This window comes from Metopolophium dirhodum, chromosome 2, assembly GCF_019925205.1.
Source record: "Metopolophium dirhodum isolate CAU chromosome 2, ASM1992520v1, whole genome shotgun sequence".
NCBI classification, from domain to species: domain Eukaryota; kingdom Metazoa; phylum Arthropoda; class Insecta; order Hemiptera; family Aphididae; genus Metopolophium; species Metopolophium dirhodum.
This window is the reverse complement of record NC_083561.1, coordinates 20,131,539-20,143,346: the sequence shown is the minus strand read 5'-3', so window position 1 is coordinate 20,143,346 and position 11,808 is coordinate 20,131,539. Positions and strand designations below refer to the sequence as shown.

Sequence of the window (11,808 nt, the reverse complement as noted above, 5' to 3'; positions counted from 1 at the left end):
AAATAAAAATATATAAAATATCAAACATAATTAGGTTATTTATACATAGGTTAGGTATATTTAATAATATTATTATCCGGTATTTAAAGTATTAACAAATGTGTTTTTATAATTAAGAATAAAAAAACTAAAATAAATGTGTAAAAAAAACCTCAAAATAAAATATTACCATTCAATAAAGGTGAGTACCTACACAAAATTGAATAGAAGTGTAATAGTAGGTTTTAAACAACTATAAAACTAACAACTTACATATTATTATTATTTTATGTACTATATTATAAACTATAATGTTTAACTTATTATTATATGAAATAGATTACATAAATTACGGGTTTTGAAAACCAATATATAATCCGTTTTCTTCAGGACAACGTTCACGAATTTTTGTGACCACACATGATGGAATAACAACTCTATTCCCTATAATATAAAACAAACACAATAAAGAATAAATTATTATATTTTTTTACCTACCTATGACTTTATTACTGTAACACTATTGGAAATAAATTTACTTACCTCTTCCAATTGTCATCCATGAATTAACCCAAAGTGTAAACTGTTTGTAGCAAATATATCGCCATGCTTTATTTTCCATAGTAGCTGATTGTAAACTTCTTTTTTTTGTTTTATTCTTTGTTTTTGAAATCTTGTATTGTCTGGTAATTTTCAAAACGTCTTCATCTAATATAATTTTTGAAAATGAGGCATTTTTTGTTATACACTCATTGTGTGTACACATTTTAAAAATATTCGCAAGTTCAAAAGAACAAACACATTCACGATCATTTATTTGTTTTTCACATTTTCCACACGAGCACCAATCTGTTACAGCTAATTTAGCTCTATCGTTGTAACTAACTACTGATTCTTCGTTTTCCAAATAATCATAGTTATCAACATCGGTAACCAAAGGCTCAAAATAGTACGGAATTATAGACATAATAATTGTATTATAAAATTCAAAATAGAACAAAAATCGTTTACTGTTTTAGACTCTAGTACTGCAGTTGAATCAGTCAGCGCACACTGCATTAGGTACTGTAATAGTCGACTTTATGAATTTGTATACGTAATCAGTAATCACCAATGAAGTATATAATTTATAGCTTTTATAAATAGCTTATATTTTGTGTAATATAAATTAATTAATAAATATAAACGGGCTATTCACATTACGCACAAATACAAATTATACCTCAGACAGTCAGACCTCAGTCGATAGTCGACAGTGTGTACCGTGAAGTATCGAAGTATCCGCGTGTTTTTTGATTTTATTTATAATCAAATAAATATGACTTTGTGCTCGGTATTTGGTTGTGCGACGAATAACAGTTGATAATGATAATAATTTGCATTTTTACACTTTTCCAAAACGCGATAAATCACCATTACGACATCGAAAATGGAAGCATTTTTGTAAAAGAAAAAATTTTAAGCCTAGTGCTGGATCGGTTATTTGTTCTAAACATTTTCTCCCGCTTGATTTTAACCAATCAGATGTTTTAAAAAACAACTTATGCCAGAATCCAAGTGCATTGTAAGATTAAATCCAGACGCTGTACCTAGTATTCAAACTGGTATAAGCAATTCAAAAATATCTGTAAATCCCAGACAAGAATCACTGCATATTATGAAAAAACGCCAAACAGAAATAATTGATGATTTAATAAAAACTAGTACACCGAAGAAAAAAATGATAACAAAGTCGTCGTGTTTTGAAGAAATTGACGGTGTTTCAGCTATTGAGGAGCCAGACGTCAATAATAAAATTAAAAAAACAAGTGAAATAGGAATACAGTGTGAATTGGGAAACGAAAATTTGATCAGAATAATTAATTATGAAAAAAAAAATGACTTATCGTTTGAAATAGAATCGGAATCCGAGGACAGCAAAAATACCAGTGATGACGAGAATTCAGAATCGCAAAAAAATTATAATACTTGTAAGTCAAAAATGTTAAATCATCAATAAATTTAAATAAGGATGAGTGTTTTATCGTTTTTTGGGAATGCCTATCAAAGCTTTTTAATAATTGTAATGTGTGTGGGTCAAAAATATTATCATTATACAATTTTATTCAAGGTTCATGTCTGTGTGTTACAACTGTATGTGAAAAAAATCATACGTTTCAGTGGTACTCACAAAAAAAAATTAAAAAAAGAGCAATTGGTAATACATGCATTGGATCGGCACTAATGTTATCAGGTATATTATTTGCGCAAATGGAATTTTGTCAAGTATTGAATCTACGTTTTTTCTCTAGAACATCTTATAACAAAATCATATAAAAATATATTGGACCTGTGGTTTACAATGTTTGGACTTATCACAAACAAGATAATTTAAATAATTTAAAAACATTACCCAACATCTAGCTTTAATCTGGATTTAAATAGTTCTAAAATAATTGATTTTCAATTGGTCCAAAAATGGATGGTCACGGGTGACCTCGAAAGAACCGCATGCGAAATGTTGATACAAAAATTAATTGTAGAATATGATTGTAAGATTCAACTGTTTTTATCTGACCGTCATAGAGGTATTCGATATTTTTTCCGGACCCAGCACCCCGAAATAAATCATGAGTTTGACATATGGCACCTGTCAAAAAGTTTAATGAAAAGAATGAAGACATTAGAAAAAAAATATCCTGATGTATATTTATGGAAATCAAGTATTAATAATCACTTATGGTGGTCAGCACAGACGTGCGAAGAAAATGCTGATTTATTAGTAGATAAATTTCTTTCTATTTTATATCATATTGCTAATATTTATGAATGGACAGATGAAAACAGTATAGCAAAACAATGCGAACATGAAAAACTGACGGACGAACAAGTAAAAAATAAGCTTTGGATACATATGAAAACTAGTTCGTATGATGCTTTAAAAAAAATTCTAACTGCGAAGGACTTCATTAAAGATTTGAGACAAGCAAAACATTTTGTGCACACCGGAAAATTGGAATCTTATCACAACGTGAGGCTCAAGTATATGCCTAAACGTATCCATTTACAGTTCAATGGTATGTTCGTACGATCTATATTAGCAATACTCGACCATAACAATAATACTGAAAAAACATAAATAGGAGAAAAAGTTGTATTTTCTAAACCACTAGGACGATTTACAATAAAACTCAAAATAACTTGTAACGTCACAGCATTTTTTGCATTAATATTATTATATCACAAACATACCTGTACCCATATTGCCACTAATGAGCGTACCTTAGTTATATATTATTATGATTATCGCGCGCTAATGCAGAAGTGACCGCAGTATTATGTAATAATTGTCCCCTGGCCCCCACAAACCCGCAGTGTACGGTGTCCACATGTCGCCACACACGGCCGCCGTTGCTGTCGGCGCTTTCGTCGCGTCCGGCGGCACCGCACCGGCGGAACAATACTGTACACCCCGAAAATATGATGTTTTCCCGCGTTTCATGTTTGCCCTACTATTATTATATTATTATTGCCATGCGCCCAATTATAATTATCTTGCGTTTGCCTTGCGCCAAAATCATTATTTCATATAGCCTGTAAGATTATTATTCTTTATAATGTCAAATTTCAACGCCAATTTAATATAATATATCTTGTTCATAACCTTAATATCATTTTTATTATTATTTTAATATTATTTCCCCTTAACTAAATAAATCCTCGGCATTCAATTGTCGTTGCGTGTACAAAGCCTGTGAGCTCCACCGACTTGGCCCTCGGGTCATCACGCGGTGCGGCTCACAGGTCGCGACAAAAGTGTTCCCCTTTTGTCGTGGGTGGTTTACGGAGCCCTAAAAAGCTCCGGATTCTCTTAAACTGGAAACGTGATATAACGTGATATAATATTAATGTCAACAATTATCAAAGAAGCTGAAAAAGAAATTTCACCACAGCCGTTTGATGTACAAAAAGAATGTAATACCGACATCCCAAAAAATATTTATAGAACACCTCGCCCGCCCTATGAAGAATTAAAATCAAAAAGATATTCAAGATTTCCCTAAATATATAATATAACTAGGTAATGATAATTATAATAATTCAATTACGTATAATATATTATGTATTTTTGTTTGAAGTAATATATTTTATTTTGAGGTTTTTTTACACATTTATTTTAGTTCTTATATTATTAATTATAATAACACATTCGTTAATACATTAAATAACGGATTATAATATTATTAAATATACCTATGTCAATTTTATTTTTTTGTCTTTCCTATAAACTACCCTGAAACAAATGTCAACACAATAAAAATAATATGATCATCTAAAGAAGTGTATAACCTTTTTATAAATGAACTTTAATAACTTGTACCTTTAATAAAGTTTTCTTTATAATTATTTTAATCGCACGAAATAAATTCCGCGCGTGTATATTAGATACGGCCCGTTGGACGGTGTGATTTTATGACGTCACGCGTAAAACGCGACTTATATTTAAACACGGAACCAATTATCCGACAACAATTTTAAGACCACCAAAATTATTCTTTTTCAAACCCCTATACATTAACATAATAAAAAAAAATAGGTTTTTTTAGTTGTATAGTCCTTTAATAATTATTGTAAATGACATAAAACTGAATTTTTTTTCATATTATGCAAGCACTGGTTAAATTGCACAAAACTTGTTTTATCGGTTTGGTATAGTTATTTGGATTAGGAACTTTAACGCTTAACATATTATTATAATATACTGTTACAATAAAATGATATTTTTAAAAATGTTTGAAACAACAATTAAAGAATCAAAGTATAAAACATAATATAAATTATTTTTGATATCCTTATCATAAACAGTGTTGTGTTTTATCTAGTGTGACATTAACACTATTATCATTATTACTATTATCACTATTATTATTACTATTACTTTTATCATTATTATTATTATTATTACTTTTCCACTCATGTTAGAGGTTATGTTTAATATTCGTAGTTGTTGTTGTCGTGTGCGAACGTGGGACGCACGTCGTTCCTAACTTACTGAATTATTATGTATGTGTATTGAAGTTATTGAAAGTAATAAATTGTTGTAAACGAAAGTATTAGTTATTTCTTACATCAGAAGTGCGATAAAGAACGAATGTTAATTATGGATGGTCAGATGAATGCGGATAAAAATGTCGACGGCGAGACGCAGTACTCTACTGATGAAGTGAATCGTGTGATCTTCGGCCAGAGTACTCAGAACACTCAGAGCCATGTAAAGGAAGACGGGAACGCGATTTTGATGCAGACATTACTCAAACAGAATGAGTTACTAATGAGAATGTTAGCGATAAAGGAGAAACCGCCAGAGGAGGTATACGCTCCACCGGACTTGTCAAAAATACTACCAACGTTTGATGGTAAGTGTAAGCCCCATTAAGCGGCGGATTGGTTGAGCACGCTCTGTGGAGTGGCGTCATTACATCGTTGGTCGGATGCACTCAAGTTGGAGGCGGCGAGAGTAAACGTGGATGGTCCAGCCCGCCAATGGTATATTGGGCGAAGATTCAATTCATGGGCAGAATTTGAACAGCAGTTTAAAGCAACGTTCTTCAGAAAGGTTAACACGGGCAGTCGATGGAAGGCATTGGCAGCGCGGGTGCAAGGTAAAAACGAAAGTATTCTAGACTACTTCCACGAAAAGGTTCGACTTTGTCGAGATTTGGAATTAAATTTGTTTGATACCAAGGAACAGTAAGTTATTAGATGGTATCCAGTCGAAAGAATTATTTCAATATTTGTTAAGCCGTACTCATAATGACGAAAATGAGTTACTATTTGACATTATGGACTACATGCGGTTAGTGGAGCACAGAAATGTTCGATTTCAAAATAAAATAGTTTTGTCCAATTCAAATGAGAAGCAGTGGCCCAGAGGAGAAAGTCCTAAGCCCAAAGCGGAAAGTTCGAGTAGGAGTCAGAAGGGTGTTGAGTCAGCAACAAGCCGGATATGTTACAACTGTGGACCCAGAACACACATTGCGCCAAGTTGTCCCAGTCCAGTAAGACCAAAAGGAGCATGCTACGGTTGCGGTTCAACTGCACATCAGCGATCAGCGTGTCCGGAACGTGATCAGAAAAATAGGAATGACACAAATGAAGAATCTCGGCGACAGAACGAGCGGCAACATAGTGGATCAGCAGGAGAGATCAGACTGTTAGAGCCAGCATATAATGTAAGGGTAAGTATAAAATTATGTAAGGATACTGTTACTGTTAATGCATTGGTAGATAGTGGTAGCCCAATTTCTTTGATTAAGTCTCATCTTATCCGGACTAGTGAACGAAAACCGTTTAATAATGATATTTTTATTTCGGGTATCAACGGGTCTCAATTGAGTATTGAAGCTGTTACTGATGCTACGGTTTTATTAGTTGATTATGATTTGAATAAGAAACAAATATTTTATGTGGTAGATGATCAGACTATGTTATCCGAATGTTTATTGGGTAGAGATTTTATTAAGAGGATGAATATTTGGTTTGGTGAAGATGGTAGGATTATGGTAAATTCGAAGCAAGAACAGTGTAATGGTAATGACTTCTTGGTTGACTACTGAGTATGAGTTGGGAGATGAGGTGGAGTTGAACATAGGTGAGGTATCATTTAGTGATAGATGTAAGTTAAAAAAAATATATGATAACTGTTACTCAAAGGTGTTAAAGCCAGATACTCCTGAGATAAACTACGAAGTTAATATAAGTTTGAAAGACCACACTCCTTTTAATTACCAACCTCGACGATTATCATATGTAGAGAGGAACGCAGTGAAGGATATAATTTGTGAGTTATTAGATAAAGGTATTATAAAGGAAAGTAAATCTGAATTTTGTTCGTCCATAGTATTAGTCAAAAAGAAAGATAATACATATCGAATATGTGCGGATTTGAGAGAATTAAATAAAAGAGTTGTGAAAGAACATTACCCGATTCCACATATAGATGATCTATTAGATAATTTAAGAGGGAAGATCTTCTTCACAAAGTTAGATTTAAAGAATGCCTATTTCCATGTGAAAGTATCGGAACAGTCGTCCAGATATCTCTCTTTTTCAACATTTTTGGGGCAATATGAGTATGTCCGATTGCCTTTTGGGTACTGCAATAGTCCCTCAGCATTCATGAGATATATTGAAACAGTATTTAGGGAATTAATAAGGTCTGGAAAGTTATTAGTTTATTTAGATGATTTGTTGATAGCCACAGAAACTATAGCAGAAAATTTGGAAATAATAGAATCGGTATTAATAGCATGTAATAATAACTTACTTGAATAAAATTGAGGGAAGATAAATGTTTTTTTCTGCAGTCAAGGATAACATATTTGGGTTATGTGGTGGATAAGGATGGAGTGACACCTGATCCGGCTAATGTAGCAGCAGTGACACAATTCCCAATACCTAAATCAATAGCCAATGTACACAGCTTTGTAGGACTAGTCAGTTATTTTAGGAGATTTATTGAAAACTTTTCCATTTTGGCAGCACCACTGTATGCGCTGTTAAGGAAGGGAGCTCAATTTAAGTTTGGGGAGAAGGAGTCACAGGCCTTTGAGTTGTTAAAGAATAAGTTGGTGCAAATGCCGATTTTGGCATTATATTCTCCGTCAGCTGAAACCGAAGTGCATTGTGATGCTAGTGCATTGGGTTATGGAGTGATCCTATTACAGAAACAGAAAGACGGTCTAATGCATCCAGTATTTTATTATAGTAAGAGAACCACTGAGGTAGAAGCTAAATATCATAGTTATGAATTGGAGTGTTTGGCGTTAGTGTATGCAGTGAAGCGTTTTCATGTTTATCTCAATGGTATTAGGTTCAAAGTGTTCACTGATTGTGAAAGTTTCAAGTTGACTATGAACAAGAAAGATATGAACCCTCGGATTGCAAGATGGGCGTTATTATTTCAGAATTATGATTTCAGTATTGAACATCGTGCAGGAAGTAAAATGAAACACGTTGACGCATTAAGTCGGAATACCAATATATTAATGTTGTATGAAAATACCTTCGAGCAAACGTTGTCGATTAAACAGATTGAAGATAAAGATATTAACAAGTTAAAAGAGCGGTTGAAGAAATGTGAGGATAAGTACTTTGAAATGAGAAATGGTTTAGTATATAGGAAGTATAAAAGTGAGTTGTTGTTTTACGTCCCTAGTAGCATGGAGGATAATGTGATAAGGTCGGTGCATGAGGAATATGGTCATTTGGGTGTAGAAAAAACCAGTGAAGTAGTCTTGAGAACATTTTGGTTTCCCAATTTGAGAGAAAAAGTCAAAAGTTTTATTTCTAATTGCTTAAAATGTATCTCATATTCGCCAGTATATGGTAAAAAGGAAGGTGAGTTGCACCCTATACCTAAGACTCCAATACCGTTTGATACGATCCATATCGACCACTACGGTCCACTTGAGAAGACTGGTAAAAAAAATAAATATTTGTTTGTAATCATTGATGCATTTACAAAGTTTGTTAGGTTATATCCTTGTAAAACAACTAACACGGTAGAAGTAATTAAGCATATGAATGATTACTTTAGGTGTTATAGTATACCTAGAAGGGTAATATCTGACAGAGGTTCAACGTTTACGTCTAATGCATTTGGAGAATTCTTAGCCCAGAAAAAAATAGATTTGGTATTAGTGGCAACGGCAACACCCCGGGCAAATGGTCAGGTTGAGAGAGTAAACCGTTGCATAACAGCAATGCTGGCAAAAAAGACAGTAGATTTAAATAGGTGGGACAGGGTATTGCATGAGGTCGAGTACGCATTGAACAATATGTTATGTGCTTCGACGGGTGAAGCCCCATCTAAGTTATTATTTGGTGTATATCAACATGGTACGGTGGAAGGTGAGTTTAAGAGGTTATTGGTGGAAGTGGAGAAGGACAGGAACTTGGAGGAAATAAGAAAAGAGGCTAAGGACAAGATAGTAAAAAATCAATCATATAATAAAAAATATTATGATGAGAAACATAAGAAACCTACCTTATATAAAAAAGGAGATTTTGTTGTAATTAAAAATAGAGATGTTAGTATGGGGGTGAATAAAAAATTAATACCTAAATTTAAGGGCCCATATATAATAGACAAAGTGTTACTAAATGATAGATTTATAGTCAAAGACGTTGAAGGTTTTCAGCACACTCAGGTGCCTTATGAAGGAGTCATTAGCTCAGATAACATGAGACATTGGGTTAGGAGCTTGGAAAAATGATCCTTTATTATATTTCATGTATTATGGTTATGTTATTATTTATTGATGTTTATATTAAAAATGTACTGTTTACTTACTATTTACTTGTTTGTGGTTAATTATTATTTTATGTATACTATTATGAATGTAATATCCTATTATGTATTGTTATAATATTGTTCAGATGTTATTAGAAATTATGATGTTAAGTTAAAGATATTGTGTAATGATCCCAGAGACTGGGATAGGTCAGGATGGCCGAGCTGTGACATTAACACTATTATCATTATTACTATTATCACTATTATTATTACTATTACTTTTATCATTATTATTATTATTATTACTTTTCCACTCATGTTAGAGGTTATGTTTAATATTCGTAGTTGTTGTTGTCGTGTGCGAACGTGGGACGCACGTCGTTCCTAACTTACTGAATTATTATGTATGTGTATTGAAGTTATTGAAAGTAATAAATTGTTGTAAACGAAAGTATTAGTTATTTCTTACACTAGATAAATTCTCTAGATAGGTATATTTGTATCTTTTATCTTATACAGATAAATGGGAAATATGTTATCTAAGCTATTATCTAAGATAAACAATTAAAACATGTAGATAAAATTTAATTTTTAAATGTTTCTATTATTAATTATAATTAATGTTAATTAGGTATTTTATAGTTTCTGATTACAAAATAGTAAATTTATATTTAAACATAATATGTATAGCTTATAAATAGACCTATGTATATAATATTTCATTCTTAAATTATTAGATATATCAAGTTCGATTCTAAATGTTCTTAGTAATAAACTAATAAACGTTTTGGGTTAACTACGTGTCTACGTATCAGCGGGTAGAATACGATTGCGTACGCTGCTTATCGGCGGTACCTTTTTGATAACACGATTGTGTACGTTATTTTTGTGTAACGTTGTCATACTACTGCTTATAACCGCTGTGGCGCTGTATATTTTATTATTTAACCGACGAATGTTCTGAGCGTAGTATAAAAGTGTAGTATAAAGTGTAGTAAAATTGTGTTATTTAAAATGGAAAATGTAACAATAAAAATTAATTACGTCGGAACGCGAAAAAGACTTGGCATTAGTTGGTACAAACAAATATTGTTTTATAAGACAACGAAAAGACGGGCAAGTTAAATGGTTTTAATGGTTTAAAATGTACGAAGAGTTGACAAAAATATTATGGTGTATTTATCTAAAATTGGCTCTATTTACCAAGTAAAACGTTTATTTTAATTTTTTTTTTTGATAACGTTTATGTGCTTAGGTAATATTCAAAAATTATTATTACGATGGTTTTTAGTTTATAAATTATTTTAATGACGATTTTTAGATGATTTTATATGTATTAATTAGTGATCAGGTATTGTATTGAATTATTATTTTTGTATTAAATAATATTATTTATTATGTTACAATTTCACTATTTCAGTATACATATAGTTTTTGCAGGTATTTTTATTATATTTCAAATTATTATTATTATTATTAGGTAGAGTGTATCGTAGTGATCGATGTTTGTATTGACATTTTTTTAAAACGTACAACTTATTTTATTTTATATCTTATTATTATTATTATTATTATTATTATTATTATTATTGTATTGTCATCGATGTTTTTCGAACGTAGTTTATTTTTAACACTACCCTTACTTGATGTGAATGTAGTTAAAAATTATAAAGTGTTCAATTTGTATAGCTAAGGATTGAAAATTTAAAATGAAGATTCTCATAAACAGTTCATATCGTTACTTATTTTAAATAAGGTTTTGATTTTTTCTTATATATTTTTGAACTTAATTTTATATTGCAGATCATTTAAATATATGTATATTGTGTATACCTGGTGAACTTTTTGTATATTTATAAATTTGGCAACGTTGCATACGCAATCGTGTCGTTCTACGGGTTTCCATTGTTATACAGCAAACATACACAATCGTGTTCCCAAAAAGGTAAATCGTACGCAATCGGGTTCTACTCGTATCAGCGTCGTATTTGCTGACCGTCAACATGATACCTGCATTCTGCAATTAAAATTTAAAACGATCACAAAATAAATTATTATTGATTAATTATTAATAATAAGTAAGGGCCGTCCCAAGGTTTTTCGGGGCCAGGGGCAAATTAATTTGGGGGCCCTTCGACCATAATAATAAGATATGATAAACAAAATACTCACTGAGAATAACAAAATGTTTATGAACGTATTTTTCCAAACCTTAACCAATCAAGCTCATTTAAATTCATGTACCTACTGCATTACATACTTACATTATAGAATTGAATATTATTTATATTATTTATATCAATATTATTCAATACATTATTAGCAATGTATTACCATGTATACAAAAAACTACAATTTATTCCTAGATGGTTATAAATATTCAAAGAAAATATTAACTTGGATGTTTATAGGATTAAATAAATAGATAAGGTAGATTAAGAAAATTAAAAAAAATTTACGTATATTATTTTATTATTTTAAATAAAATATTAAAATGTATATCAAAACACCTTTTTCCTAGCTTTTTTTTCAGCAAAGCTGTCTATAACATC

At 31.3% G+C, this 11,808-nt stretch overlaps 1 protein-coding gene across 1 annotated transcript; it reads right to left on the bottom strand.

The window, feature by feature from the left end:
- Nucleotides 1-328: 328 nt before the first annotated feature.
- On the bottom strand, nt 329-946 carry LOC132938798 (P2X purinoceptor 7-like). The gene is made up of 2 exons (XM_061005808.1): nt 523-946; nt 329-423 (listed from the first exon to the last, which is right to left on the bottom strand). Exons 1-2 carry the CDS (start codon nt 944-946, stop codon nt 329-331), a joined length of 519 nt encoding a protein of 172 aa, XP_060861791.1.
- Nucleotides 947-11,808: the final 10,862 nt, after the last annotated feature.